General features: G+C 55.4%; 4 protein-coding genes across 9 annotated transcripts; all 4 read left to right on the forward strand.

Annotated features, from left to right (window-relative positions):
* Positions 1-298: 298 nt before the first annotated feature.
* On the forward strand, positions 299-4,690 carry DAXX (death domain associated protein). Of its 4 annotated transcripts, none has more exons than XM_060022020.1 (8): positions 299-384; positions 1,281-1,539; positions 1,694-2,525; positions 2,648-2,862; positions 3,022-3,250; positions 3,413-3,887; positions 4,047-4,257; positions 4,446-4,690. In XM_060022020.1, the coding sequence occupies exons 2-8, from the start codon at positions 1,333-1,335 to the stop codon at positions 4,503-4,505; spliced, it is 2,229 nt and encodes a 742-aa protein (XP_059878003.1). In that variant the 5' UTR covers positions 299-384; positions 1,281-1,332; the 3' UTR covers positions 4,506-4,690. The 4 variants fall into 4 exon arrangements, with proteins under 4 accessions (XP_059878003.1, XP_059878005.1, XP_059878006.1 ...); XM_060022022.1 differs by having other exon boundaries at positions 1,892-2,525; XM_060022021.1 differs by having other exon boundaries at positions 315-384; positions 1,284-1,539.
* Positions 4,691-5,731: 1,041 nt separating this feature from the next.
* On the forward strand, positions 5,732-8,664 carry ZBTB22 (zinc finger and BTB domain containing 22). The gene has a single exon (XM_060021333.1). The coding sequence runs from the start codon at positions 6,029-6,031 to the stop codon at positions 8,072-8,074; it is 2,046 nt and encodes a 681-aa protein (XP_059877316.1). The 5' UTR covers positions 5,732-6,028; the 3' UTR covers positions 8,075-8,664.
* A 298-nt stretch (positions 8,665-8,962) lies between these two features.
* Positions 8,963-18,554, forward strand: TAPBP (TAP binding protein). 2 transcript variants are annotated; one of them, XM_060022027.1, is made up of 8 exons: positions 8,963-9,091; positions 9,224-9,394; positions 9,628-9,888; positions 16,233-16,631; positions 17,034-17,375; positions 17,466-17,561; positions 17,689-17,726; positions 18,418-18,554. In XM_060022027.1, the coding sequence occupies exons 1-8, from the start codon at positions 9,055-9,057 to the stop codon at positions 18,427-18,429; spliced, it is 1,356 nt and encodes a 451-aa protein (XP_059878010.1). In that variant the 5' UTR covers positions 8,963-9,054; the 3' UTR covers positions 18,430-18,554. The 2 variants fall into 2 exon arrangements, with proteins under 2 accessions (XP_059878010.1, XP_059878011.1); XM_060022028.1 differs by having other exon boundaries at positions 17,466-17,555.
* Positions 18,555-19,967: 1,413 nt separating this feature from the next.
* RGL2 (ral guanine nucleotide dissociation stimulator like 2) lies at positions 19,968-27,816 on the forward strand. Of its 2 annotated transcripts, none has more exons than XM_060022025.1 (18): positions 19,968-20,386; positions 20,611-20,819; positions 22,087-22,170; positions 22,426-22,604; positions 22,735-22,785; positions 22,875-23,172; positions 23,443-23,694; positions 23,777-23,880; positions 23,974-24,058; positions 24,142-24,210; positions 24,378-24,452; positions 24,998-25,030; positions 25,151-25,272; positions 25,369-25,464; positions 25,547-25,658; positions 25,767-26,057; positions 26,915-27,029; positions 27,134-27,816. In XM_060022025.1, exons 2-18 carry the CDS (start codon positions 20,652-20,654, stop codon positions 27,343-27,345), a joined length of 2,346 nt encoding a protein of 781 aa, XP_059878008.1. In that variant the 5' UTR covers positions 19,968-20,386; positions 20,611-20,651; the 3' UTR covers positions 27,346-27,816. The 2 variants fall into 2 exon arrangements, with proteins under 2 accessions (XP_059878008.1, XP_059878009.1); XM_060022026.1 differs by having other exon boundaries at positions 26,915-26,994; positions 27,134-27,307.
* Positions 27,817-27,966: the final 150 nt, after the last annotated feature.

A 27,966-nucleotide genomic window follows, 5' to 3' on the forward strand; every position in this document is an offset into this window, starting at 1 on the left:
CGTAGCCAGCGCCGTACGGCAAAATGGCGTCCTCCAAGCATTTGGGACGCCCGGATGGGACAATTCCGTCCCCTGCAGGTCAGGGGGAAGGGAGCCGCAGACTATGTGGGCGGCATTAGAAGCCCTCGCGGGGCGGGTCCACCGTCACTTCCGGCCACCGGGGGCCGGGGGGGGGGGGGGGGGGGAGAGAGAGAGAGAGAGAGAGAGAGAGAGAGACACTGGATTCCGTACGACAATATGGCCGCACCTAGGTGCCTGTAGCCGGAAACTCCGCGGCTTCCGGTCCGGAGTAGGGCCTGCGGTGGGAGGGGGAAGGAAGACGGAGGGAACCATGCGAGGTTCTGAGATCAGCGGCGAGGGTCTTCTCGAGAGACTGTTTCTGAGGTGGGGGCCGGACGGTGCGGGGAGCGAAGGCGGGGGCGGGAATGTCGAGGGACAGGTACTGGGGGGTTCCGGGCGCTGAGTCTGAGGGGCAAGCTGTGGTACCTTCCTTCCTATCTCTGAAGGGGAGTGGGGCGGCCGGGGGCTGAACTGGGGGAGGGGTACTTGGCGGGAAGCTCATCTAGGGGAAGGACCGGACTCAGGGCTGGAATCTGAGTGGAAGCAGGAGAGCCCAGTGTGGGGCTCACTATCGGTTACAGGTCCCAGAAAGAGAATGGGGAAAATTAGGGTGGGGTGAGAGGGAGGGGGACTTGAGGTGAAATATCTCCAACCTAACGCCCCGGTTTGAGGAGAGCCATCAGAGGGTGGAATATGGAGATAATTTAAGTAGGAGAAAGGGGGATGGATTGTTGGGAGGGAACCTTCTTCGCCTCAGAGAGTCTCGGAGTTGGGGTGAACCTTCAGGATGGAGTGAGGGTGTGGATTTGATGTGTGTGAGAACGAAAGGGGAAAACACCTGAGGTGGTGCCAGCGGGGGTGTGGTATCTGTTCGAGGGGATGTCAAGGAAATCTGGAGTGCAATGTGAGAGGTCGTCCAGGGGTTGAGAGGAAGAATCAACTTGCCAACTATGAGAAATAGTGGGGAAATGCAACTGAAAGACCGGATATCGACGTGAGGGGTGGAGCTGGGGGTGGGACTTAAGGTTTTCTGATGGTTTGGGGCTCCCATAGTAAAGGGCCCAAAAAACATATGGTACTAATGGTTGCTGAAAATAGGCAGTGAGGACACTGTTGGGCATGGCTGGGTGTTTTGAAACCCAAGAAGACTGAAAAATGTGTGAGATGAAGGGATGGGGCTATGCTGGAGGGGCTCTGTCTGAGGCCCCATCCCCTTCCAGCAGGAATTACGAAATCCCCAAGACTTCCTCCCTCCGGGGGATTTGATCCCCCATGGCCACCGCTAACAGCATCATCGTGCTGGATGATGATGATGAAGATGAAGCAGCTGCTCTGCCAGGGCCCTCCCACCCACCCCCCAATCCGGCCTCACCCAGGGCAGAAGCCCCTGGCTCCTCTCAGCCCCATGGGGCTGGAGGAAGCAGTAGTTCGGGCGGCAAGAAATGCTACAAGTTGGAGAATGAGAAGCTGTTTGAAGAGGTGAGCTTTAGGGGAGAAGATTCTCGTACCCCAGGGAGGGGGATGGCTGACTGGCTCTCCTGTCCTTTCTTCCCCACTAACCCCACCTCACCTTCTTTCTCTCAATCCCATCCCTTGTCTCTTTCCCCCTCCCTTTTTCTCCTGAACCTTCCAGTTCCTTGAACTGTGTAAGACGCAGACGGCGGACCACCCTGAGGTGGTCCCGTTCCTCTATAACCGGCAGCAGCGGGCCCACTCTCTGTTTTTGGCCTCGGCGGAGTTCTGCAACATCCTCTCTCGGGTCCTCTCTCGGGCCCAGAGCCGGCCAGCTAAGCTCTATGTCTACATTAATGAGCTCTGCACTGTTCTCAAGGCCCACTCAGCCAAGAAGAAGCTGAACCTGGCCCCTGCTGCCACCACCTCTAGTGAGCCCTCTGGGAATAACCCTCCCGCAGACCCCTCCTTGGACCCCACAAGTGCTGAGACCACTGCCTCTGAGGCCCCAAGGACCCATGGCTCCCGGCGGCAGATCCAGCGCTTGGAGCAGCTGCTGGCACTCTACGTGGCAGAGATCCGGCGGCTGCAGGAAAAGGAGTTGGATCTCTCAGAATTGGATGACCCAGACTCCACTTACCTGCAGGAGGCGAGGTTGAAGCGTAAGCTGATCCGCCTCTTTGGGCGGCTGTGTGAGCTGAAAGACTGCTCTTCACTGACAGGCCGGGTCATAGAGCAGCGCATCCCCTACCGTGGTACCCGCTACCCAGAGGTCAACAGGCGCATTGAGCGGCTCATCAACAAGCCAGGGCCTGATACCTTCCCTGACTATGGAGACGTACTGCGGGCTGTAGAGAAGGCAGCTGCTCGGCACAGCCTTGGCCTCCCCCGACAGCAGCTCCAGCTCATGGCTCAGGATGCCTTCCGAGATGTGGGCATCAGGTTACAGGAGCGTCGCCACCTTGATCTCATCTACAACTTTGGCTGTCACCTCACAGATGACTATAGGCCAGGTAGGCATTAGTGAGATGCTCCTTGGTAACCCTCATTCGTCAGGTGTGTGGTGGAGGGGGTGTCTCTCTAGTCCCTTCTAGGGTTCTGGGTGAGTACACTGACTTTATATCTTCCCACATAGGCATTGATCCCGCACTGTCAGATCCTGCCCTGGCTCGGCGCCTGCGGGAGAACCGGAGCTTGGCTATGAGCCGGCTGGATGAGGTCATCTCCAAGTATGCAATGATGCAAGACAAGAGCGAGGAGAGCGAGAGACAGAAGAGAAGAGCGCGGCTCCCCCAAGCCACCCCTTCCCACTCTGCAGACCCCTCCAAAGCCTCCTTGGATTCTGGTGAGGTATGGAAGGGAATACACCCTTCAGAGAGACCTTGTCCTTCCACTGCACTGGCCAGGAGGGAGTACGTGGTGACTGATCATGGCGTGTGCAGAAGGAATGCAAGAAGCAGCCCCTCTGGGGCAAGGGATTCCATAGAGAAACTCCTTTGTCCCCTGCAGGGCCCTAGTGGGATGGCATCCCAGGAGTGCCCTACCACCTCCAAGGCTGAGACCGATGATGAAGATGAGGAAAGTGATGAGGAGGAGGAGGAAGAGGAGGAAGAGGAAGATGAGGAGGAAGACGAGGAGGCCACAGATTCCGAAGAAGAGGAGGATCTGGAACAGATGCAGGAAGGTCAGGGGGACGATGAAGAGGAGGAGGAGGAGGAGGACGAGGACGAGGAAGCAGGTATGTCAAGGAAACAGTATTCTTGTCGGTTCCCTCTACTCTGTTGGGCATGAGCCCCCTGTTTGAGATCCTTCCCTTCTTCCTCTTACTCCTAGTGTCCTCTCAGCAGTTTTCTTTCCCCTAGTTCTTTTGCTACCCCTCCCCTCTTTTCTTCTTTTCCAGGGAAGGATGGAGATAAGAGCCCCATGTCCCCACTACAGATCTCCACTGAAAAGAACCTGGAACCTCGCAAAGGGATCAGCGGGTCGTTGGGGGAGCAGCAAAACAAAGGACTCACAGTGTCACCATCTTCACTGGCAGAAGAGCCCCCGGCCCCCTCCAGCGTAGTTGCTGAAAGCAGTGGAGAGCACCTCGAGGAGTTGCCCCTGGAGGAGGAGAGCCCTATGTCTCAGCTCTTTGAGCTAGAGATTGAAGCCTTGCCCCTGGATACTACTCCTTCCCCTGAGGAGAGGGACGTTACCTCTTCCAGGAAGCAATCAGAAGACCCTCTCACCACTGTCTTGGAGAATGGAGCAGCCATGGTCACCTCCACTTCCTTCAACGGAGGCGTCTCTCCTCACACCTGGGGAGATTCCAGTCCTCCCCACAAGAAATCTCGGAAGGAGAAGCAAACAGAAGCCGGGCCATTAGGAAAGAGGTAACAGCAATAAGGAGGAGAAAGAGGGAAGCCAAGGAGGGACTGCGGGGGCTTTCTGAGAGGAATACTGTGGAACGGAGTCTGCGAGGAGAAACTGGAGCTCCCCCTCCATCCTCAGTCTCCACATACCCTTCCACCCACATATGTTTCTGTCTCTAGCTATGTGGAAAGGCAAAGGGCAGTGCATGAGAAGACACATACTCTGCCCAGCCCGCCTTCCCCCTTGGCTTCCATGGCTCCAGTTGCCGATTCCTCCACAAGGGTGGATTCTCCTAGCCACGGCCTGGTGACCAGCTCCCTCTGTAGCCCATTTCCAGCCCGGTTGTTCGACACCCCACAATCACAACCCTCCAGACCTGGTACTTTTAAGGTAAGAGGGGGAGGCTGTGTTTCCTGACTTCATTCTCTTTCATTGTTCAGTTTGGGGTATTCTGTCTGCTGCACTCATCACCTCCTCTCTCTTCCCACCCCAGTTTTTGATCTCTGATAAGTCCTTCCCTTGGCTTCTCGTCCGCTGTGTTCCAGACCTCTCTGACTCTGTCTCTCACTCCCCTGCAGATGAGTGTGGCCACACAGTGCGATCCAGAGGAGATCATCGTGCTCTCAGACTCTGATTAACTGCCTCCCCCTCCTCCCTGCCTCCAAAATGTTTTGGGATAGTATTTGGAGGACGGTGGGAACCAGACGACTGAGGAAGGGATGGACTGAGCTAATCGCCTTTTGGTGGTTTCTTTAAAAAAAAAAAAAAAGCTTAAGTTTTACACAGAAACATTAATAAACAATAAAGTTCTTTTCTTATTGTATTCCTGTCTTTTCCTTGTCCTGCTCTCACCAGCTGCTGATTGGCATGAGCTGTTCTCTGGCTCAGGGTTAGCCGTTCCCCCGGGATAGCCCTGGATCTGCCCTTTCCAGCTGCCTTCAGCACGCCTCTCGCGGAGTTTTTCTCGCCCTCAGGCCTTCTCTTTGCTCTCTGCCAGGCGCTGAAAAAATGTACTTCAGCCTCCTGAACGCGCTTTACTTTCTCACTTCGAGCGGTAGCAGTAAAAAGGCCAATCACGGGCCGACTCAAGGTTATTTAGCCAATCCAGGCCCGGAGGTAGGGGGCGGGGTTTCAGGGGGACTGTCAGAAGCTGGGAGACCGGGGCGATTAGATCCCGCAAACCCGCTAATGGCCACAGCTCAGGGGCGGAGCCCAGGCAGCGGCGGCCTAGACCCATCGCCAATGGGAAGAGGCAGGCTTACCGAATTAAAGGGGAATGAGAACTTCGGCCGAACCGAGTCCTGCGTCCTCAGCGGCGGAAAGAGACCTGGTACCCTTAAGGTGGAAGGAAGAAGCTGTTCTTTAAAGGAGAAGTGGCCGAGTCGGCCGAGTATTGCCCAGCGGGTCGGGCGGGGTTCCCGCCTGTGCCTTTAAAGCCTGAGGGGCGGGAGGCGGAGCGGAGGCGGAGGGCGGAGGGAGTCGGCGCAAGATGGCGGCGGGAGGGGCCCAGGCTGCGGCTCTGGCCGCCGAGTGAGGGGCGGGGGGGCCCGGGGGCGCGCGGCCCGGTAAGCGGGGACGCGCGGGGTTGGGGGGCGCCTTCCGGGCGGGAGAGGAGGTCGAAGTAGCGCTTGGGGCGGAGCAGAAGGGGGCGGGGTCCGATGTGGGCGGGGGTAGATAAGGGGCGGAGCCCAAAGGCCATGGGCGGGTCTTGAGGTGGGCGGGGCCTAAATGGGCGGGGTTGGGGATAACTGGGGGCAAGGTGCGTGGCCTGCGAGAGAGCCGTGGGGTGGGGGGGCACGGCCTAAAGGGAAGTGGAGAGAGGGGTGGTTTTCAACACCAGAGCCAACCTGCCCCCCTCCCAAGAAAAGGGTACAAAACCCCAGAAAGGTAAATTTTGGAAAGTCAGGTTCTCAGGCAAATGGGAATTTCTGAGGGGAGGCACCCCACTCCCCAAGAGCACCTTATTTCTGTAACGTCCAAGGAAAGATCACTGGATTTGGAGTTAGGACACCTGCATTTGTGGGTGCTGCCACTTAATGGTGTAACCTTGGATAATCTCTTAATCTTTCTGAGCCTCAGTTTCCTCATCTGTCAAATGGAGTTGAAAGGAATACCTACCTTATAGTGTCACTGTGGGGAGTTACTCAGATAATGTGTGAACATGTTTTTAAACTGTAAAGGGCTGTGTCATTATGGGTTGTTATCATTCTTCTCTCTTTCTTTCCAGAGACCCCCCCGGCCGCCCTCCTCCTTCCCTTGTTCCTGTGGCTGGGGGGGTACCCCTTCCCTCCACACCATGGAGCCATCTCCCCTGTCTCCCAGCGGGGCAGCACTCCCCCTGCCTCTATCGCTGGCCCCACCACCACTGCCCCTGCCTGCAGCGGCAGTAGTGCACGTGTCCTTCCCCGAGGTGACCAGTGCCCTCTTGGAGTCTCTCAATCAGCAGCGGCTGCAGGGCCAGCTCTGTGATGTGTCCATCCGAGTGCAGGGACGGGAGTTCAGGGCTCATCGTGCTGTCCTGGCTGCCTCTTCCCCTTACTTCCACGACCAGGTCCTACTCAAGGGCATGACCTCCATCTCGCTGCCTAGCGTCATGGACCCAGGCGCCTTCGAGACTGTCTTGGCTTCAGCTTATACTGGTCGCCTCAGCATGGCCGCTGCTGACATTGTCAACTTCCTCACAGTGGGGTCTGTGCTCCAAATGTGGCACATCGTGGATAAGTGCACTGAACTCCTCCGAGAGGGCCGGGCCTCAGCCACCACCACCACCATCACCACTGCTGCAGCCACATCGGTCACTGTCCCTGGTGCTGGGGTCACCTCAGGGAGTGGGGGCACCGTGGCCCCTGCCACTGTGGGATCCGTACGCTTCCATGCCTCCAGCCGGGCCAGTGAGAATCAGTCCCCCAGCAGCAGCAACTATTTCAGCCCTCGGGAGTCCACTGATTTCTCATCTTCCTCCCAGGAGGCTTTTGCAGCTTCTGCAGTGGGCAGTAGGGAGCGTCAAGGAGGTGGCCCTGTATTCCCCGCCCCTGTGGTTGGCAGTGGGGGGGCTACCTCTGGGAAGCTGCTGCTGGAGGCAGATGAGCTGTGTGATGACGGTGGGGATGGGAGGGGTGCAGTGGTCCCTGGGGCTGGGCTCCGCCGGCCCACCTACGCACCCCCCAGCATTGTGCCGCAGAAACACTGGGTATATGTGAAACGGGGTGGAAACTGCCCAGCACCAGCGCCCCTCGTTCCCCAAGACCCAGACCTGGAAGAGGATGAGGAGGAGGAAGACTTGGTGTTGACCTGTGAGGATGATGAAGATGAAGAGCTGGGGGGTGGCTCCGGGGTGCCACCAGGGGGAGGATCTGAGGCTACCCTTAGCATAAGTGACGTCCGGACCCTGTCTGAGCCTCCAGACAAGGGAGAGGAGCAGGTCAATTTCTGTGAGTCCTCCAATGACTTTGGCCCCTATGAAGGTGGGGGTCCTGGGGCAGGGCTTGATGATTCAGGGGGACCAACCCCTTCCTCCTATGCTCCCTCCCATCCTTCGAGGCCCCTGCTTCCACTGGACATGCAAGGCAACCAGATCCTGGTCTTCCCATCCTCTTCATCCTCCTCCTCCTCCTCACAGGCTCCAGGCCAGCCACCAGGGAACCAAGCTGAACATGGGGCAGTGACCCTGGGGAGCACATCGGCAGGGGCCCTGGGCATGCCGGGTGGCACCGGCGGGACTCCTGGAGGGACAGGCAGTGGGGATGGAAATAAGATCTTTCTGTGCCACTGCGGAAAGGCCTTCTCCCACAAGAGCATGCGAGATCGCCATGTGAACATGCACCTCAACCTGCGGCCCTTTGATTGCCCCGTGTGCAACAAAAAGTTCAAGATGAAGCATCACCTGACAGAGCACATGAAGACACACACAGGCCTCAAGCCCTACGAGTGCGGCGTCTGCGCCAAGAAGTTCATGTGGCGAGACAGTTTCATGCGCCATCGGGGACATTGTGAGCGCCGGCACCGCCTAGGCGGCGGGGGCGGGGCCGGACCCGGACCCGGGGGGACCACCGGGCCAGCCTTGCAGCCCAAGAGAGAGTCCCCCGGCGGCGGGGGCAGCGGCGACGAGGCGAGTGGGGCCACGCCCCCGTCCAGTCGACGGGTCTGGTCCCCGCCCAGCGTCCACAAGGTGGAGATGGGCTTCAGTGGGGGCGGAGGAGCAAACTGAAGAGGCGAGCTACTGGGGGTAGCTTTCCGGGAAGAGGGATTAGGGATCACTAGCCAGGGGCGCTGTGGCCCGTAGGTGATCTCCCAACACACTTACTGTCTTCCTATCTCTATGGACTTGTATATATTCTGGAGAGGGAACCGCCTCGCACCATGGGCCACCCCTTTCTACTCCTCAGCCCCTCCTCCCTAAAGTATCACCGGAACTCAGCCCTTCCTTCCCTTCAGATGGGTACACTGAAGCCCCAGCTCCCGAGTAGGGTGCAAGTGGTGGGGGGGAGGGAGGGAGAGGGGACTTGTTGAGCATCCTGGAGTCGCTGGGTCGAGGGTCAGGTGGTTGTAGTCTGTACCTGAAGTCTGTGTTTGCGTAGTTGTGGGGACCAGGACTTTGAGCCCCACCCTTGTCCTAGAACATACCCTGCCCCCCAAAAGGATGTGCCCCTTATTTCTACCCTAATCCCTCTTCCTCCACCTTGGGGGTCCCCCACCTCCATTCTCACTGGGGAGTGGGGGAGTGGAGACAAGGAGTAAGTCGTAGGAGTACAAGGGTTTTATTTTAAATCTTATTTTTTTTAAACGGTGATTAAAATATTTATTGGTCATTTCATTTGCCTTCCCGACAACCCCTATGTGTTTGCTGGGGACCTGGCCCAGGTCGGGGAAGGTGGAGTAAGGGTTCTCAGGGAAGTGGATTCGGGGTTGGGGTGGACAGGAGGGGGTGCCTCTGGTGTGGGAAGGCTCCCGGACTCTGTGGTGCTGGGTGGTTCAGGAGGGCTGGGAGGGGCTGAGTTCCCCAGATCAGAACTGGAGAGGATGTTCCGGGATCCCTGCCCAGCCGGCGGAGGAAGCACCTGCCTCCCCCGAGCCCTCCCCTAGCCGGAGCGGAGATTTCCTCCGCCCCTCCAGCCGGCCTTTGGAGGAAAGTGAAAGTGAAAGTTAAAGGGGGAAAGCCGGCTTCGGAGCTGAGAAGATCGCGGCGCCATGAAGCCTCTGTCCCTGCTCCTCGCTGTGGCTCTGGGTGAGCGAACCCCGCGACTCTTAGCCTAGGGAAGCGGTGGGAGGTGACTGCCACCACGTCTGGGGGTGGGGTGGAGGAGGTCGGGTCACCTGACGTTGGGGCCGTCCCCTCACTCGCGCCCATACCCCCCAGGCACGGCGACCGTCGTCTCGGCGGGACCCGCAGTGATAGAGTGCTGGTTCGTGGAGGATGCGGGCGGGGGCCGGTTGTCCAAGAAACCCTCTGCACTGCTGCTGCGCCAGAGCTCGGAGAGCCCACCTCCCCGGCCGGACCTCGACCCAGAGCGCTACCTCAAAGTGCATGGTGAGTCATGCTGGACTCGCTCCCAACTCTGTCGCCTCCACCGAAACCCCCTGCTCTTTAGGTCTCACAGTGACCTCGGGCCTCAGTTTCCCCCTCTGTAAAATGAAACTGGATCACTTTTAAATCTCTCGCTACCGGGTAGTCTGTACCTTTAAAATTCCCTGGACGCTGCTCTCCCCTCCCCTTTCCTGGCGGAGATTCTACTGCAGCAACTTCTCTCTCTGTGCTCACAGACCCCGCGGGCACCCTCCTGGCCGCCTTCAGGCGATACCCGCGGGACGCCCCCGCGCCACGCTGCGAAATGAGCCACTACGTCCCGCTTCCTGCCTCGGCGATCTGGCTCAGCGGCTTGACCCCGGAGCAGAGCTGCCCGCGGGCCCTGGATGGGAGGTGGCTCATGGTCAGCATGTCCAGCCCGGTCCTCAGCCTCTCCAGCCTCCTTCGACCACAGTCCGAGCCTCAGCCGGAGCCTGCTCTCATCACCATGGCAACAGGTAGCTACCGAGGGGAAGTAGAGATAAACGGGTAGATTCTAAGGGTCCAGATCAGCCGTTAACTCGCTATGTGGACTTGAGCGAGTCATTTCCCTAGTCGGGTCTCAGTTTCTTTATTTATAAATCGAAGCAGTTCAGCTGAAGTTAAGATGTCTCTACCGGTTCTTCTAGTCCCAGCCTAGTTTAAACAGAAGTGCGGTTTGGGGCGGGGCTTTGGAGCCAGGCGGGGGTTCCTGACACCCGACCTTAAGAAACTCGCTAGGCGACAGAGTTGGGAGGGTCTCAGAAACAGGAACTTTTGCACCTTTCCTCCTAGATCTTGCTAGGCTCCCCCACATTTGCGGTTCACCCAGTTTAAAAAAACAGCCTTCGCGCCCCACCCGCGCCCACATCCGGCACTGCGGCAACCAGCAAAGCGCAGGCTCTTGAGCTCTAGCGCGTCGACCTCCCTTGACAGACCCTTCCCTATGGCGCGTGATGATGCCCTGACTCTGTGGTCACCGAATGGTGGGCTTGAGTGCGTGGAAGGGAAGCGGCAGATCTAATGGTTCCCGCTGCAAGGGCCACTTACTGCATTGTGTGACGCAGTTTGAGGCCCAGGGGTCGGGCACCTTGCTGGGCTGGGGCGCAGGGAGGGAGTGGGCCGATAAAGCAAGAATGGGGAAGATATGACCGGGATTTGGAATTTCTCGGAGGTCTTCTCGAGAGGATAGGTAGGATATTAACAGAGTCCTCGGCTTCCTTCAGTCTTGTGCGATTTTATGGAAACAATACAGCCTGACCGGCTGGTCAACCCCAGCCGAGCCCTACACCCTCCCTTCCCCAGTACCTTCTCCCTGCCACCCTCATCACTGAGAGAGAATCACCCACGGGGCTCAGCACCCACCCTGAAACCCTCACATCTGCCTACACCTCCATTCTTAGTCCCCAGACCTCGCTGTGGGCAGGGGCAGAGGCAAACTGCTCCTTGTGGGGACAGTAGCTCTCTCTAGTGGGTAGGAATATTTCCCAGGCTGTTGGCTTCACAAGGTGGGGTGAGAATGTCCTTTTCTCTCTGAATATGCTTTTCCAACTGTAAAATGTGGATGGTTATTTCCCATCTGCCTTCCCATTGTTGTAAAAATCAAGCGAGACACTTTGTTAATTTATTCACTGATTAAATATTTATTATCACCAAGAATAAATTAGGGCCCAGTAGTTCTCAGTCCAGGCTGCAAATAAGAATCCTTTTGGAGGTTATACTGAAATCTGAGTTTTATTCCAGATGAATTAAATCAGAACCTCTGGGTGGCCTTGGTTACTTTTAAGGGTCACAAAGGTGATCGGATGTAGAGTCTACTCTCAGGAAGGTTCCCATCAGATTTGTCTTGGGTAATTGTAGAGTAGAAAGTGACTTGGACCATAAAAGAAGTGCAGATAGGGAGCCATGGGCGTGTGCCCAGGAGAGAAAATTATTGCATCTCACCCACCACCAGGGGTGAAAACTAGTTGCTGTGTTCAGCCCTCCTTTTCAAGCATTCCTACTTGATTAGGGATTTAAGAATGTGAAAGTTGTTGTTTCAATGTAAAGTTAAAAATGAACTCTTTCCAGGGTCACAGATCATCAGTAATTTTGCTAGTATGCATTTATACTTCATTTCTTACCAAATTAGTTGTCAAATACTCTAAAATGTTTCTTGAGAAATATACTTTTGTAATATACTTGTGTGTATAGTATTTAATTCTCATCGTTCTTTTAAAATTGTTATAGAAAGTTTCAATGACACACTAAAGTAGAGAACAGTAAAATGAACCCCCCATATACCCATTATCTACTTGTATAGTTATTACATTTTACCAAATTGCTTTACCTATCCTCCCCCAAACTTCTGTTCTTTTTTGGAAGTATTTTTAAGTATATCCCATCGTATTATTTTACTCATAAGTACTTCAGTAAGCATCTCTATCATATAAGGACTTTAACAACCCCCCCCCACACACAATAGCATTATCATACCTAACAAAACAAACAATAATTCCTTAGTATCATTTAACTCCTGGCTCATATTAAATTTCTCCCGATTGTCTCAATGATGTTATTTTACAGTCTGTTTGCTTCAGTCAGGATAAAAAAGAGGTCTATATATTCTATTTGGTTGTTGCAGCTGCTTGGGCTGCCAAAACAAAATATCATAAACCAGGGGGCTTAAACAACAGGAATTTATTTTCTCAGTTTTGGAGGCTAGAAGTCCAAGATCAAGTCCAAGATCAAGGTGCTAGCAGGGCTGTTGTCTGGTGAGAACTCTCCCCTTGTGGTTACAGATGGCTGCCTTCTGGCTGTGTCCCCACGTGGAGGGGAGAGAGAGAGCTGCGGTGTTTCTTCCTCTTCTTATAAGGGCACCAGCTCTATCAGGTTAGGGCCTACCTTTATGACCTCATTAACTTTATCACCTCCTCCTAGTCCCTATCTCCAAATACAGCCACATTGTGGGTTAAGGCTTCAACATTTGAATTGGGGGGGTTGGGGGAGGGAGAACCACAGACATTCAGTCTATAACAGTTTCGTCTCTCTTTTTTAAAAAATTTATTTATTTTTGGTTGCCTTGGGTCTTCGTTGCTGCATGCGGGCTTTCTCTAGTTGCAGTGAGTGGGGGCTACTCTTCATTGCGGTGTGCGGGCTTCTCGTTGCGGTGGCTTCTCTTGTGGAGCATGGGCTCTAGGCACGCGGGCTTCAGTAGTTGTGGCTCACGGTCTCTAGAGTGCAGGTTCAGTAGTTGTGGCACATGGGCTTAGTTGCTCCGTGGCATGTGGGATCTTCCTGGACCAGGGATCGAATCCTTGTCCCCTGAATTGACAGGCGAATTCTTAACCACTGCGCCACCAGGGAGGTCCCAGTTTTGTCTCTTAAGTCTCTTTTATTTGTAATTGCCCCACCCCTTTAAATGCTATTGATTTGTCATTTGTTCTGTAGAAGTTCCCACATTCTATATTTGGCCAATTGTTTCCTCATCCTGTCATTTCCTTTGTTCCTTTTCCCTCCATATTTCCTATAAATTGGTAGTTAGAACTAGAGGCTTGATTAGATTTGGGTTTAAATTTTTTCAGTAATATATATATATATATATATATATATAGTACGCGGGCCTCTCACTGCTGTGGCCTCTCCCGTTGCGGAGCACAGGCTCCAGATGCGCAGGCTCAGCGGCCATGGCTCACGGGCCCAGCCACTACGCGGCATGTGGGATCTTCCCGGACCGGGGCACGAATCCATGTCCCCTGCATCGGCAGGTGGACTCTCAATCACTGCGCCACCAGGGAAGCCCCAGTAATATTTTATAATAGTTTTTACCATTCACTTTTTAACAGAAAAGCATAAGCCTATATAATACAAGCTGCAAAACAGGTAGAAATTTCCTTACCAACAGGTTCTGGCCCTGTTGTGTTTACATTTGTATTTTTACAGAGTCCAGGTTGTGGGATGCAGGTCTAAAATTGCTTCATAATCCCATATTAAAGAGCACTGTTAGCTTAAGGTTGAACTGTAAAACCTTTAGGTTTTGTTTATTAATCCTACAGATTGATTCTTACAATTCAAAACTGTATTTTTGGATTTTAATAAACTAAATGAAATTGCTTACTTTTTTTTACTCTATTGAACAAAAACAATCCCATGAAGTTCAGAGAAGTTTAACCTTATAGGCCTTAGAAGCTAGGATTGAAAATTACACAAAAAAAGGGGGGGCTTCCCCGGTGGCGCAGTGGTTGTGAGTCCGCCTGCCGATGCAGGGGACACGGGTTCGTGCCCCGGTCCGGGAGGATCCCACATGTGGAGTGGCTGGGCCGCTGAGCCTGCGCGTCCGGAGTCTGTGCTCCGCAATGGGAGAGGCCACAACAGTGAGAGGCCCGCATAACGCAAAAAAAAAAAAAAAAAAAATAGGGAATTCCCTGTCAGTCTAGTGGTTAGGACTCTGCTCTTTCACTGTTGAGGGCCTGGGGTTCAATCTCTGGTTGGGGAGTTAAGATCCCGTAAGCCCCGTGGCATGGCCAAAAGAAGAAAAAAGAAAAAAAATTACATAAAAATAACCACAGAGGCTTCCCTGGTGGCGCAGTGGTTGAGAGTCCGCCTGCCGATGCAGGGGACACGGGTTCATGCCCCGGTCCGGGAAGATCCCACATGCCGCGGAGCGGCTAGGCCCGTGAGCCATGGCCGCTGAGCCTGCGCGTCCGGAGCCTGTGCTCTGCAACGGGAGAGGCCACAGCAGTGAGAGGCCCGCGTACCGCAAAAGAAAAAAAAAAAAAAAAAATAACCACAAGAGAAAAAAATTACTTCTACCTGGAAGACCCAGACATTTCTGGCAGTGGAACAGATCTGAAGTACATGAAGTAGTTAGATGTTGGAGAAAATGGGGGAGGGACATTAGAAACCGAAGGAACCAAAGCAAAGAAAAGCCCAGTGACTAGAGTTTCTGCTGGTCGCAAGAAAGGGATTCTATGTGGCTGGTTCTTAGGGTGCAAGAGAAGTCTGGAAAGATGGGTTGGGGGCTGGATTACCAAGTACTGTGAAAGCTGGAGTTTATAAATGATAGTGAACCATCAGGAGTTTTGTGTGTGTGTGTGTGTGTGTGTGTGTGTGTGTGTGTGTGTGTGCCATTTTTCCAAAAGCCTGTTATTTTACTTGATTCCTACAAAAGGTGGCAAGGATTAGATCATTGGACTAATGGGGAAAATAGAGATTAAGTCCTTTTCCCAAGATACCCAGCAAGTCCATCATGATGATGATGACAGTAATGAAAATAGTAACAGCTAAGCATTTTCTATATGCCAGCTCCTGTTCTAAGCACTTTATAGGCATAATCTTATTTATTCCTCTCAACAACCGTAAGAACTAGGTACTGATGTTATTCCCATGTCACAGATGAAGATATATGAGACACAGAGCAGTTAGGTAATTTGCCCAGGGACACACAACTTGTAAGAAGCAGGGCTAGGAATTGAACCCGGGCCATCTAGCTCCAGCGTGTGCCTTTAGTTGCTGGCTTCCTAGGTAGCTGGGATTTTTAAACAGGCAAGTGCCCAGATCAGATTTGTAGCCACGCTATTTGGTTTCAGTGTGGAGGATGAAATGAAAGGGAGAGAGATACTGATAGAGGATAGGGAGACCTGAGAGGAGGCTGTTGTAATTGTCCAAATGTATATTGATAAGAACTTGAGTAGGAAACATGTAAGATCTATTTGGGAGACAGAATTAGGGCCTGGTGGGGAGAGCACATAGCACATTATATTTGGCAATCTGTCTCCTACACAATTTGAAGGCAGGGGCTGCCTGTCTTGTTTACCACTCTCGTCAACCGTGAACATCCTAGGTGCTCAATAAATATTAGTTGAATGAATTAATTAGAAGAAGGAGTCTTAGGGACTCCAAATGCTTGCCTTTAGCGCCTGGGGGCTGGTGGTGATCATTGGTCAAGGCAGGTAAGATGGGCATTGGAGCCGAGTGGGGAAATGTTCTAGAGATGCTATTGAGTTGGGGCACGTTACATTTGTCTGGCAGATGGTTGGCTGTAATCACAGCAAACACTTTTGTAGTCATACTGTGTTCCAGGCACTGTTCTAAGCAGCTTTCATATATAGATGTCTTTGTTATCCAGAATCAGGAACTGCATATGTCTGAGTAGCAGGTGTTAAATGATTTAACCTTCACTACAACCTCATGGGATAGGTACTATCATCATTATTATCCCTATTTAGGAGATTCAGAAAGTGAAGAGTAAAGTAACTGTTCCAAGGCCATATAAATAGCTGCAGAGTGGGGATTAACCAGGGCAGCCAGGCTCCAGGCACTCAACCAGCATATACTGCCTCAGTAGATCACAGATGTCTGTGTTCAGGTCTAGTCTAGAGCCAGAACCTTCCAGAGTCAGTAAATACTCTGCATAGCACCATAGGGTTGACAGTCATGAATCATCACTTCTTCACCAGCAAACCAAGAAGGGCCTGGCTCTTCAAAGGTGGGCGTGGAGGCTGGTGGGCTGGTTCAGGTTGTGTCAGGGCACACTCAGATCCCGCTGACCCCAGAGCTGGTGCAGCACGGGCTGTGTGTTCTGAGCAGCCTTCAAGGGCTGTACCCACTCACTGCCTCTATTCACCGTGAGACCTCTCTGCTCACTCTGAGTCTCACTGGGTCCCGCCCAGTCCCAGGGCAAAGGGGATTTGCAGGGAGGGCTGGAAGATGGTGAGTGTCAGAAAGGAGGTGTCATCAGAGGGGTGGGTAAATTAGAGTCGAGTCCCCCCCGTAACTCCATTTCTCTATTTTATTCTCTTTCTTCCTCTCCCCCTCCCCACCTTCCTCTCCTCATCTTCCTCAGCTGTGCTGACTGTCCTCACTCACACCCCCACCCCTCGCATCCGATTGGGACAAGATGCCCTGCTGGACCTGAGCTTCGCCTACTCGCCCCCCACCCCCAAGGCTGCTACCTCTCTGGCCCCAGGTCCCCCTCCCTTTGGGCTGGAATGGCGACGCCAGCACCTGGGTAAGGGGCACCTGATGCTGGCTGCAACTCCTGGGCTGAGTGGGCAAATGCCAGCTGCCCGAGAGGGGGCGGTGGCATTTGCTGCTTGGGATGATGATGAGCCCTTGGGGCCGTGGACCGGAAATGGGACCTTCTGGCTGCCTGCAGTGCAGCCCTTCCAGGAGGGCACCTATCTGGCTACTGTACACCTGCCATACCTACAAGGGCAGACCACCCTGGAGCTTGCCGTACAGAGTGAGTGAGGGGACAGGGGTCTCTGTGGGTAGAGGGTGATCACTGGGATTATGGGGACACCATGATGGGGGAAGGATGGTGGAGAAAAGGGTGCTGGGTGAGTAGAGGGAGACAGATTGGGGGTCCCTGAGAGTCAGGGGGGCAATGGGTAGAGGGTCCCTGGGAATCTGAGCGGCTTTGGGATGAAGGTTCCCAAATCTGAGGGAGTAGGGGTCCCTGAGAATGGGGGCTTTGGCATGGAGATTCCTGTGAAACACCAATGGAGAGATGGCAGGTTCCCCATCCTGGGAGGAGAAAACCCGAACCCCTCAGTATTGGGGAAGCCAGAGGGCACACTGAGGGCCTCTGAGAGAGGACGGTGTAGATTGATTCCCTCATGCTGCTTTCTTACTCTCTCCCCAGAGCCCCCCAAGGTGACCCTGACACCAGCACCTCTTATATGGGCTGCCCCCAGGGAGGCACCCCCGGAGCTGCTCTGCCTCGTGTCCCACTTCTACCCCTCCGAGGGCCTGGAGGTGGAGTGGGAGCTCTGGGGTGGCCCAGAGGGTCGCTTTCAGAAGGCCGAGGGGCAGAGATGGCTCTCCGCCCTAAGCCATCACTCAGATGGCTCCGTGAGCCTCTCTGCACACCTGCAGCCACCCCCAGTCACCACCGGGCAGCATGGGGCACGCTATGCCTGTCGTGTCCACCACCCCAGCCTGCCCGCCTTGGGGCGCAGCGCCGAGGTAACCCTGCAGGTAGCTGGTAAGAGCCTGAAATATGGAGAAATGGGGAGGGGTGTGGGGAGAGGTGCCTGGGAATTTCAGACTCATTCTTGCTCCTTCTGCCTGCCAGGTCTCTCTGGGCCCTCTCTGGAGGATGGCGTAGGCCTCTTCCTGTCTGCCTTTCTCCTCCTTGGGCTCATCAACGTGCTGGGCTGGGCTGGTGAGTGTAAGTCCCACCCAGGCTGGGACCCTTGACTGGCAGACATTCTCTTCCTCCTCCCAGAAGAAGTCTGACACCCATCCCTCTGCCCTTCTACTGCCCCATCCCATCCCTTCTAAATTTCTCTCCACAGCTGCCTACCTGGCAACTTCCAAGGATTCAGTGGAAAAGGTAACAACACTCTACCTTCCTTTATTTTTCCCTTCTCATTTTATCCCCTCTGCCCAACTCCTCACCCAGGAGGGAGGCTGCTGGCTTGGTGGGCAGAACCCAGACTTGGAATTCACACAGACCTGCATTAAATCCTGCCATCTCAAACATGCTACACCTCAGTTTCCTTGGGTGTAGGGGGAAAAAAACTGCTTAGGCAGTGCTGTCCAATAGAATTATAATGCAAACCACATACGTAAATTTAAATATATAATCTAGGGACTGCTTTAAAAAGGTAAAGAGATATCTAATATATCCAAAATGTTATCGTGGCAACATGTCATCAGTATAAGAAATTATAGTGTTTTTTCCATTCTAAGTCCTCAAAAACAGGAGTTTATTTTAAACTGGCAGCACACCTGAATTTGGACTAGCCACATTTCAAATGCTCAACAGACACAAGTGGGTGGTGGCTACCCTTCCGGCCAGCAGAGCCTCAGAGGGCTCTTGGAATGATTAAAAGAGAAAGGGCATCTCCTCTGGAAGATGCAGGAGCAAAAGCACTTGGCACAGTGCCAGGCTTAAAACATAGAAAATGTTAGCCTCTATCATCTGCCATCCTCTGTGCCCATGATGTTCATTTGTCTCTGGATTGACCATGAGCACTTCACCCTGCCCCGAATTCCTCACCTCCTTTTTACTTCTCTTCCAGAAAACACAGTGAGGCCAACTCACCACCATCCTGGGGAAGCCACCATCATCTCTGGTCTGAGCCACTGTAGTAACTCCCCCAAATTGTATACCCTTGGTTCGTGCCCCCTCCAGTCTCTCTCCAGTGAGCAGCTGCTTTCTGAAAAGACAAAAGACATTCACCTTCTTAGGGCTCTAGAGCAGCAGTTATCAAAATTTTTGTTCTCAGGACCTCTTAAAAATTATCAAGGACCCTACAGAGCTTTTGCTTATGTGGGTTATAAACTATAGATATTTATTGTACTAGAACTTAAAACTGAGAACAATTTAATACACAGCAAGACACAAGCACACGTTCCATTAGCTGTGGGGACGATGTCAATACACGTCATGTAGCTTCAGGAAAACACTGTACGTTTTTTAGAGAATGAGAATGAAAAGGCAAATAACAGTTTGCGATTGTTATGAAAATAGCCCAAACTTCGCATACCCCCTGAAATAGTCTCAGGGACCTCTGGGACAGAAACGGGTGCTCGAGAGGCAAAATCCATTCTTCTTGTCCTGGCTTGTGTATCCCTGTGCTCCAGCCACTGCTTACCTCTTCAAGCCCGCCTCGTGCTCTCTTCTCAATGCTTATCACACCTACGGCTGATCCTTTTCTTCAATAGCCTCCCACCCTCCCTGGGTCCCAGAGCGCTGTTCCCTCTGCCTGGTCCATCCTCGCCCTTCCTGGGCTCCAGACCAGGTCAGCCTTGTCATTCCCTCAGATCGCCGCGTGTCCCTCTTGTGCGGTTCACCACGGTTGTATTTAAGTGATTGTGCGAGTCGTTGTTAAATGCTTGTTTCCCTGCCCGGACTGTCGTCTCCTCGAAGGCGAGGATGAGCCTGTCCGTCCCCTGGTGTATCCCCCGCGCCGGCACAGGGCCTGGCGCCCGCTGGAGGGCGCTCAATATAAGAAGTTAGTCTTTTTGCGTCCTAAGAATTCAAAAGCAGGTGTTGGATCAAATAACTATTGGAGGAAGGAAGCAGCGGCTCGGCTTAGGGACCTCCGAAGGTCAGGACGGTCGGCCAGACTGACGCGGGGAGCGGGTCTAATCGTATGGGAATAAACTTGTTCAGTGCTTCCAACGGGTGCCTTAGTTCTTCCCCAGGGATCCCCTTTGCAAGCGCGAGAACACTTCCAATCGCGTGTGGTTCCTTCCAACGACCCCGCCTCTCAAATGCCTCGGCTGCACCCAATCCCCCTTCGGAACTGATTGGGGTCGGGCGCCACTAATGGCGGACAGGACGCCCTGAAGAAGCCGGCCCTAGAGGGGTGACAGTACGTGAACCGAGATCCAGGCCCTGGCGTCGGAAACCCCCGAGCGCCGAGTCCCTAACCGGACGTGGCGGCTTCCTGCTCCGCCCCTTTCCGAGGGGGCGGGAACCCAGGGCTCTCAGGAAAAGCCGGAGTGGATTTCGGCCCGCTACACGCGCGGGTGGGGGTGGGAGTGGAACCCCGCGGGCTGGAGTAACTGTGTCCGTCCCCGCCTAAAACGCTTCCCGCGGGAGTTTTAGCCTAGTGGTTGTGTTAGGGGAGAGGAATGTCAAATTTGGCTCCTGCCCTTCCCCGGGGGCTGGAGACTGAAATCTTTATATCAGTTAAGTGCGGGGCGACTTGGGTTCCAGGATCCCCGAGTCCGGGGGGCCCGAGGACAGCGGAGCTGGAGACCCGGGCTCCTGGGTCCCGGCCCCTGAGTGTCTAGCGCTCCTCTCGTCCGCGGCCCTGGCTCCTGTCCTCACTTCCTTCCCTTTTTGGCTCCTGCTCGCGGAGCGGGCGGACGTGGGGGGAGCGGAAAGGGCGGGAGGGCCCGGGAGCCTGGCGAGGGGGTGGGGTACAAGGGGGTGCGGAAAAGCCAGGGAAGGGACTCGGTCCGGGAACTTGATCAGGGGCCGGAGACCTACGGGAACAGCGGCCCGGGACCCTCGCTGCCCCCACCCCTCCTGAGCAGGTCAGAGCCAGAGCACCCTGTGACCCTGCCCGTTCCCGTACTCGTGACCCCCTCATCCCCAAAATGCAAGGCCCCCCATATTCCACCCCTGTATCCCTCCTTCCCCCCCGCCCAGCCTCCCTTCAGGACTCCCATCCGGTTACCTAGAACCCACCCGCTTACCTCCCCTCCGGATCCCCCGCGTCCACCTGACTCTCCACCTGACCCCTCCTGTCTCTCCCCAGGAGCCCCCATGGCCCGACCCCGCTGATTCCTTCACTCGGCCATGCTCCCGCGGCCCCTGCGGCTGTTTTGGGACACGAGCCCCCCCGGGGGAGTCGTGCTGAGCAGCTTCCGGAGTCGAGACCCCGAAGAGGGTGGGGGCCCAGGTGGCCGGGGCGTGGGCGGGGGGCAGGAGGAGGAGGAGGAGGAGGAGGAAGAAGAAGACGACGAGGTGAGACGCGGGAGGTGGGAGGTAGGGGGCGTGTATATTTCTGAGACTCTCCACCTTTTGGTGTCTGTGTCCCTTCATCTCTTCCTGCCTCAGCTACTTCCGCGCCTCTCGCTGGTGTCTGCCTGTCTCCCCGCTGCGGGGAGTCCCGGCGTTTCTGTGGTTCTGTGCCGCAGTGTGACTCAGGACCTGCCCGCAGGAACCTGCCCTGTTCCTGCCAGGAGCGTCTGGCTGGCTGTCCTGCGGGTCTCTGGCCCTCTCCGCCTGTGCCCGAGTGTGCCCGTCTCTCTGGGCTTGGTGTCTAGGTCCCTGTCTCCCTCCCTGTTTTTGTTTGGCGGGGAGGGGTTTGTTTCCACAGTAACCCGCTCCTCTGATTCCGGGATTGGGGAGGGAACCCTTTGACTTCGTGACCCCTCCCCCCTCTCCTGCCGGGCTCTCGGTGGAGGCGCGAAGCCAAGGTTCTTGGACCTTGGAGGGACCATCCCGGGCTGAGTGGCGGGTGGTCACCTGCTTTTCTCCGGGACTAATGGCGGTGGCCAGGAGTATGACTGGGGCCTCGGGAGGCGCCAAAAGTTGGATTTGAGGCCCCGAGGCTTTGGACTCCTGGGTCCAGAGTCTGGGTGAGGGCTGGGTGACTAGCAGGGCTGGTTTTTCGGGATCGGTTGGGGGAGGGGCTGGGTCACATGACACTCTGAGTCTTTCCCCCACATCATCCCCACTTCCCCTTCTTCCTGTACTGGGATCAGAGCCGCCACCTCGAGGGGGGTCTCCAGGGCTGAGGGACCCGGGGAAAGGGGGCTAAGGGGAAGGACTAACTCTTTGGGCTTGGTCAGTTCCTGCGGGGGAGGGCGGAGCATGCGGCTGTGCCTGTGACTGAGGTTTCAGCTTCTCAAGGTCTCTGCCTCAGGCTTTCTGCCTCTCTCGCTTCCCGTCTCCTACCCTTTGTACCTTGATTCTCCGCTGTTCTGGGGTTCAGCTCTGGGGGGAAGGGGCTACAGCGGTCTCCAGGACCAGGGTTCCTGCATTCCATCCAGCCCCCCACGGCAAACCCCTAGACTCCACCGGGCCCTGAGGCGGCTTGCGGGGGGCTGTCTGGGCCCCAGTGGGGGAGACCTGGGGTCACCAGTCCCCCCCACCCCTCGTACTCGCTGGTACTGTCCCCCGCCGCAACAGGTGAGGGGTACAGAGGGAGGAGTAGGGCCTGGGGCTGAGGGTTGGGCAGTGGGGTATGGTGGGGAACTGTCTGACCTCCCCTTCCTTGCTCCTCCAGGCCCCTGTGTCTGTCTGGGACGAGGAGGAGGATGGTGCCACCTTTACTGTCACAAGTCGCCAGTATCGGTCTGTTGATCCCTTGGTGAGATCATAACTTTGACTTCACACCTCTGACCCTCCACCTCCCAGTTCCCCTTCCTCCGGCCAACTTTCTGGCCAGAGTGCCAGGTTGGAAGTTTGCAGACTGCACTCTGCTGTGTGACTTAGGTCAAGTCTTTTGCCCTCTCTGAATCTTAATACAGTGAGCCTGGATCATCTCCTAGGTCTGGGATTTCCCCCAGATATCTAGGGGCAGAGTTGAAAAAAGGGTCAGTGACTGGCCCTCTGTCTCCCCCAGGCCCCGAGGCCTCCCCCGCGTTCCTTCCGGAGGCTCCGAGCTGGCACTCTGGAGGCCCTGGTCAGACACCTGCTGGACACCCGGACATCAGGGACTGACGTGACCTTCACGGCAGCCTTCCTGGCTACTCACCGGGCCTTCACCTCCACGCCTGCCCTGCTAGGGCTTATGGCTGACAGGTCAGGGTCATAAGGGGCCAAGGGTCATTGACATGTCTGGACTTTCTAAAGCCGGAATATCCCGCCCAAATAGTCAAAGCCACTAGCATTTTGGAAAAAATGGACAGATAGAATCTCTTCCACTCCCCAGGCTGGAAGCCCTTGAATCTCATCCTACTGATGAGCTAGAGAGGACAAAAGGGTGAGTGACCCCTGATTCTTAACCTCACAGTTCCCTCCGCCCAGGCTGCAGCCTGACATCTGACCCCTGGCGGATTCCACTTCTCCCAGGGTAGCCATCTCTGTACTGTCAACCTGGCTGGCCTCTCACCCTGAGGATTTTGGCTCTGAGGTCAAGGGTCAGATTGACCGGCTTGAGAGCTTCTTGCTTCGGACAGGGTATGCAGCAGGGGAGGGTGTTGGGGGGGGCGGCGCTGACCTCATCCGCAACCTCCGGTCCCGGGTGGACCCCCAGACCCCCGAACTTCCTAAGCCCCTGGCCCTCCCCGGCGATCCCCCTGCTGACCCCACGGATGTCCTGGTGTTCCTCGCTGACCACTTGGCCGAACAGCTGACCCTGCTAGATGCGGTGAGACCTTGACCTCTGACCCCCCTGCCCCCTGCCCCCTACTAACCTGTCCCTGACTCCAGATCCTTAGCGTGCTTCCAATCCTTCCTGATCCAGCTCCCAGTCTCCTTCGCCCACCCAGTTTTGACCTTGCCCCCTTTCCTCTTGATTGTTGCCCTTCAAACCCTGTGCCCCTCTGGTTCCTTGGCCACCTGAGATCCTCACACCCCCGATATTGGAAGGCTGACCTCACTTGACTACAAACTTTAACCTCTAACCTCTGCCCCACAGGAGCTATTTCTCAATCTGGTCCCCTCTCAGTGCCTGGGGGGCCTGTGGGGTCACAGAGACCGGCCAGGACATTCCCACCTCTGCCCGTCTGTCCGGGCTACTGTCATACAGTTCAACAAGGTGGCAGGGGCAGTGGTCAGCTCTGTCCTGGGGGCTACCTCAACCGGAGAGGGGCCTGGGGAGGTGACCATACGGCCACTCCGTCCCCCCCAGAGGGCCCGACTGCTGGAGAAGTGGATCCGTGTGGCAGAGGTAAGAGAGAGGCTCGGCCCTACTAGGGGCTGTGGTGTGGAAAGAGGCCCACAGCTGCGGCCCCCTCTTGTGAACCCCACAGGAGTGCCGTCTGCTCCGAAACTTCTCTTCAGTGTATGCTGTGGTGTCGGCCCTGCAATCCAGCCCCATCCACAGGCTTCGGGCAGCCTGGGGGGAAGCAGCCAGGTGGGGAGGATGGGGCACTGGAGTCGGGTAAGGGCTGGGAGGGGGGCAACTGAGCCAGGCCCCTCCTCAAGACCACTGCCTCCTGCTCCCCAGGGACAGCCTCAGAGTCTTTTCCAGCCTCTGCCAGATTTTCTCCGAGGAGGATAATTATTCCCAGAGCCGGGAGCTCCTCCTGCAGGTGAGGCCTGTTCCCAGCATTCCCAGACATCCCCCCCACCCCCCCACCCCCACCCCCATGTCTCCTTGTTCTGTCACCACCAGGAGGTGAAGCTGCAGCCTTCTCTGGAGCCAAATTCCAAGAAGTCCCCGAGGTCTGGCTCCCGGGGTGGGGTGAGTGACTAGTTGGGGGTGGAAGCAGTCTGAGGGATGGAAGAGGAGGCACAGCAGCGTGAGGAGAATTCAACTTGTTCTCTGAGGCAATGGGATAGGAAAGTGCGGAGAGATGGAGGGCCCTTGGATCAATGGCAGGGGTGACTGACTCTTACCTCTGATCTCAGGGTGTGGTCCCATACCTTGGCACCTTCTTGAAGGACCTTGTGATGCTGGACGCAGCCTCCAAGGATGAGCTGGAGGTCAGTGTGTGTGTGTGTGTGTGTGTGTGTGTGTGTGCATTGCGATAATGGAATGAGTAGGCCTCAGGGTCAGACAGACCTCCTTCCAGAAGGGGCTGCAAGGCAGAAGCACTGCCAGGACTCTGTTACTTCGGCAAGTTTGTTTAACCTCCTTGTGCCTTAGTGATTTGTAAATGGGAAACTAGTGACGTCTCTACATCAACCTTTTATTATGAGAGTTAAATGAATTAACGTTTGGCGAGTGCTCAGAACATGCCTGAGATGTAAGCATATATAGTTTGCTAAATAAATCAATACTGGGATCTTGGGCAAGTTCCTTATCTTTTCTGAGCTCTAATTTTCTCAACTGTAAAGTGGACACAATTTTGACCCATGATGTTCTATTTAAAGGGTAAGGTAGGGGTCTTGGGGCATGATGGATGAGAGGGGGAGGAGGGGGAGGGCCAGAGGAGTCAGAGAGGCTGAGTGAAGTGAGTGTTTGGGAGAGGGGATGTTCTCTCTGTGGCAGGGTTGGGACCCTCACCCCATCCCCTTTATCCTTGCAGAACGGATACATCAATTTTGACAAGCGGAGGAAGGTGAGGGGAGCATTTGGGCTGGATGCTAGCTGTCCCTAGCTACATCCCAGGAAGGGGAGAGGAGGGCAGAGTCAGGGGTTCCTGAATTTTGGCGCCTGCAGTCTGTGGGCTCCTTCCTAGGAGTTTGCTGTCCTTTCTGAGCTGAGGCAGCTCCAGAACAAATGTCGTGGCTATGACCTCCGACCTGACCCCGATATCCAGCGGTGGCTACAGGGGCTCCGGCCACTGACAGAGGCCCAGAGGTGACTGGCTGGGTGCGGTTGGGACTCCAGGGCTCAGGCTGGGCATGGGGGTCAGTATGTCATGCACTGACCTCTGCCCATTGCCCCCATCCCCAGCCATCAGGTGTCCTGTGAGGTGGAGCCATCCAGTAGCAGTGACCCTCCTGCCCCGCGGGTGCTTCGGCCAACGCTTGTCATCTCGCAGTGGACAGAGTGAGGGAGTCAGTGGTTGGAGGGTGGTCTCTTGGGGACTTGTCCTTCTCCCTCTGACCTTCCCAATGTCCTGCCACTCCAGGGTGCTGGGTTCTGTTGGAGGTCCCACACCCCTTGTCTCCTGGGACTGGCCGAATGTGGGGGCAGAGGAGGTGCCTGCAACCCCCGCTCCACTGCTGACCCGGCTGGCCCAGGTGAGCTCTGCTCCTGACCTCTGACCTCAACACTGACCCTGACTTCGTGAATCCTTCTTCCTTGACCTCCCTGCCTTCGTGCCAGTTCCCTGTGTCGTTTGTCCCCAGCACATGAAGTGGCCGTCTGTCTCATCTCTGGACTCCGCCCTGGAAAGCACTCCAGCCCTGCAGAGTCCCGCTGACCCCAGCCACCTCTCTCCCCCAGCTTCCTCCCCGAGGCCTTCTCGAGGTCACCGCCGCTCAGCCTCCTGTGGCTCCCCGCTCAGTGGGGGTGCAGAAGGGGCCTCCAGGGGGCCTGGATATGGGGGAGGGGGGCCTGGGCCAGGGGCCTCTGATTGCCGCATCATCCGAGTCCAGATGGAGCTGGGGGAAGACGGCAGTGTCTACAAGAGCATCTTGGTGAGGGAGCTGTGGGCTGGGAGGTGGGGTGAAGGATGGTGCCCTGAGGGACTAGAGATAGATGATGTCTTAGATGTCAATAGCCAAATGGGAGGATGATTTTACTTTTTTTTTTTTTTTTTTTTGCGGTACGCGGGCCTCTCACTGCTGTGGCCTCTCCCGTTGCGGAGCACAGGCTCCGGACGCGCAGGCTCAGCTGCCATAGCTCACGGGTCTAGCCGCTCCGCGGCATGTGGGATCTTCCCGGACCGGGGCACAAACCCGTGTCCCCTGCATTGGCAGGTGGACTCTCAACCACTGCACCACCAGGGAAGCCCTGTTTTTACTTTTAATTGACCTTTGGTTTTAGCAACCATGTTTTCTTTTTTTTTGCGGTACGTGGGCCCCTCATTGTCGTGGCCTCTACCGCTGCGGAGCACAGGCTCTGGACACGCAGGCTTCACGGCCATGGCTCACAGGCCCAGCCGCTCCGCGGCATGTGGGATCTTCCCACACCGGGGCACGAACCCGCATCCCCTGCATCAGCAGGCGGACTCTCAACCACTGCGCCACCAGGGAAGCCCAGCGACCATGTTTTCTTTTGAAGGTTACTTTGCTGGTGCACCTTGAACTTTGGGTGGCTGTATTAGATTTTCAGAACCAATAGCAGTTTCCCCACAGGAAGCAGGAAGCAGCCCAGCAACTATGTGGGCTGGCGGATGGAGTACAGGGAGCCACCATGTTGGGTTTCCCTCTTCGCTTGAAAGTTTGGGTGCGGGTAACCTTTTCTGGTTGGGATTACTGGCTAGGGTTGGAAAAATGGAAAGCACAGGTCATCATGGCCAACTGATTGCTCTTTTGGTCTACTGTCCTGCCAGGTGACAAGCCAGGACAAGGCTCCAAGTGTCATCAGTCGTGTCCTTAAGAAAAACAATCGTGATTCTGCGGTGGCTTCAGAGTATGAGCTAGTGCAGCTGCTCCCAGGGGAGCGAGGTCAGAGGCTGGGAGGGCAGACTCTGGAGGAGAGTGCGTCCACATCTGGGGGGTTGTGCGGGGAATGACTGTGTTTGTGTTTGACACCCTTTCTGAACCTACAGAGCTGACCATCCCCCCCTCGGCTAACGTCTTCTACGCTATGGATGGAGCTTCACTCGATTTCCTCCTGCGGCAGCGGCGACGGCCCTCCACTGCTACACTGGGCCGTGCCAGTGGCCCTTCTGCCTCGGGAACTCCCCCAAGTGAGGGAGGAGGGGGTTCTTTTCCCAGGATCAAGGCCAAAGGGAGGAAGATTGCCCGAGCACTGTTCTGAGGACGAAGCCCTGTTGGCTCCTAGAACTCATGGTGGCCGTGCCAGATGTGGGGAGCCATCCTGAATGGTGGCAGTTGCCGCACTGGGGAAAAATCCAGAAGGGTGGCCAACCACCCTGGGGCAGTGAAGCGCCACTGGTTTACCAGCCAGCCGAGATCCAGCCCTATGGGAACTGGTAATCTTGGTACCCAAGACGGATACCTGTGTATAGCTTCCCACTTTCCATGAATGCAGCACACAGCTAGTGCTGGGAAAAGGATCCGTTTCTGATTCCTGGCCACATCCTAACATGCTAAGGGCCAAGGAAAGGCCTGGAAGTAGGGGGAAAGGAAAAGCCTAGAGGCTCTGAGCCCCAGGGGAAGGGAATGGTAAGAAAAAGGTTCTAGTAGGAGTTCCTCTTCCTAGTCTGGGGGTTCCTGTCACTGTGACAACACTAATAAACCAAAACACTACCTGAACTCTACTCCCGTCCTTGCAGTGTGTACGAACTAGCTGCTTGGAGTGGGGGTGGGGAGTTGGCTGAAGGTAGACACCGTGGAAAAAGAGGGGCCCAATGTTCTCTATCCATGAAGAGCTGGAAGCAAGGACTTGGTGGAAACGGTTTCCTCAGAATGGTTTGTT

The sequence above is a fragment of the Delphinus delphis genome, chromosome 10, assembly GCF_949987515.2.
Source record: "Delphinus delphis chromosome 10, mDelDel1.2, whole genome shotgun sequence".
Classification (NCBI taxonomy): Eukaryota; Metazoa; Chordata; class Mammalia; order Artiodactyla; family Delphinidae; genus Delphinus; species Delphinus delphis.

What these genes read in the sequence shown, in the direction of transcription:
- DAXX (XM_060022020.1), top strand. Translation starts at nt 1,333, where the DNA reads ATGGCCACCGCTAACAGCATCATCGTGCTGGATGATGATGATGAAGAT. An exon ending in ATGAGAAGCTGTTTGAAGAG is followed by an intron (nt 1,540 to 1,693) that starts GTGAGCTTTAGG and finishes TGAACCTTCCAG; the next exon opens with TTCCTTGAACTGTGTAAGAC. An exon ending in GGACGAGGACGAGGAAGCAG is followed by an intron (nt 3,251 to 3,412) that starts GTATGTCAAGGA and finishes CTTCTTTTCCAG; the next exon opens with GGAAGGATGGAGATAAGAGC.
- ZBTB22 (XM_060021333.1), top strand. Translation starts at nt 6,029, where the DNA reads ATGTTTTTAAACTGTAAAGGGCTGTGTCATTATGGGTTGTTATCATTC.
- TAPBP (XM_060022027.1), top strand. Translation starts at nt 9,055, where the DNA reads ATGAAGCCTCTGTCCCTGCTCCTCGCTGTGGCTCTGG. An exon ending in GCTCCTCGCTGTGGCTCTGG is followed by an intron (nt 9,092 to 9,223) that starts GTGAGCGAACCC and finishes CATACCCCCCAG; the next exon opens with GCACGGCGACCGTCGTCTCG. An exon ending in GCGCTACCTCAAAGTGCATG is followed by an intron (nt 9,395 to 9,627) that starts GTGAGTCATGCT and finishes CTGTGCTCACAG; the next exon opens with ACCCCGCGGGCACCCTCCTG.
- RGL2 (XM_060022025.1), top strand. Translation starts at nt 20,652, where the DNA reads ATGCTCCCGCGGCCCCTGCGGCTGTTTTGGGACACGAGCCCCCCCGGG. An exon ending in CCACTGACAGAGGCCCAGAG is followed by an intron (nt 25,273 to 25,368) that starts GTGACTGGCTGG and finishes CCCCATCCCCAG; the next exon opens with CCATCAGGTGTCCTGTGAGG. An exon ending in GTCATCTCGCAGTGGACAGA is followed by an intron (nt 25,465 to 25,546) that starts GTGAGGGAGTCA and finishes CTGCCACTCCAG; the next exon opens with GGTGCTGGGTTCTGTTGGAG.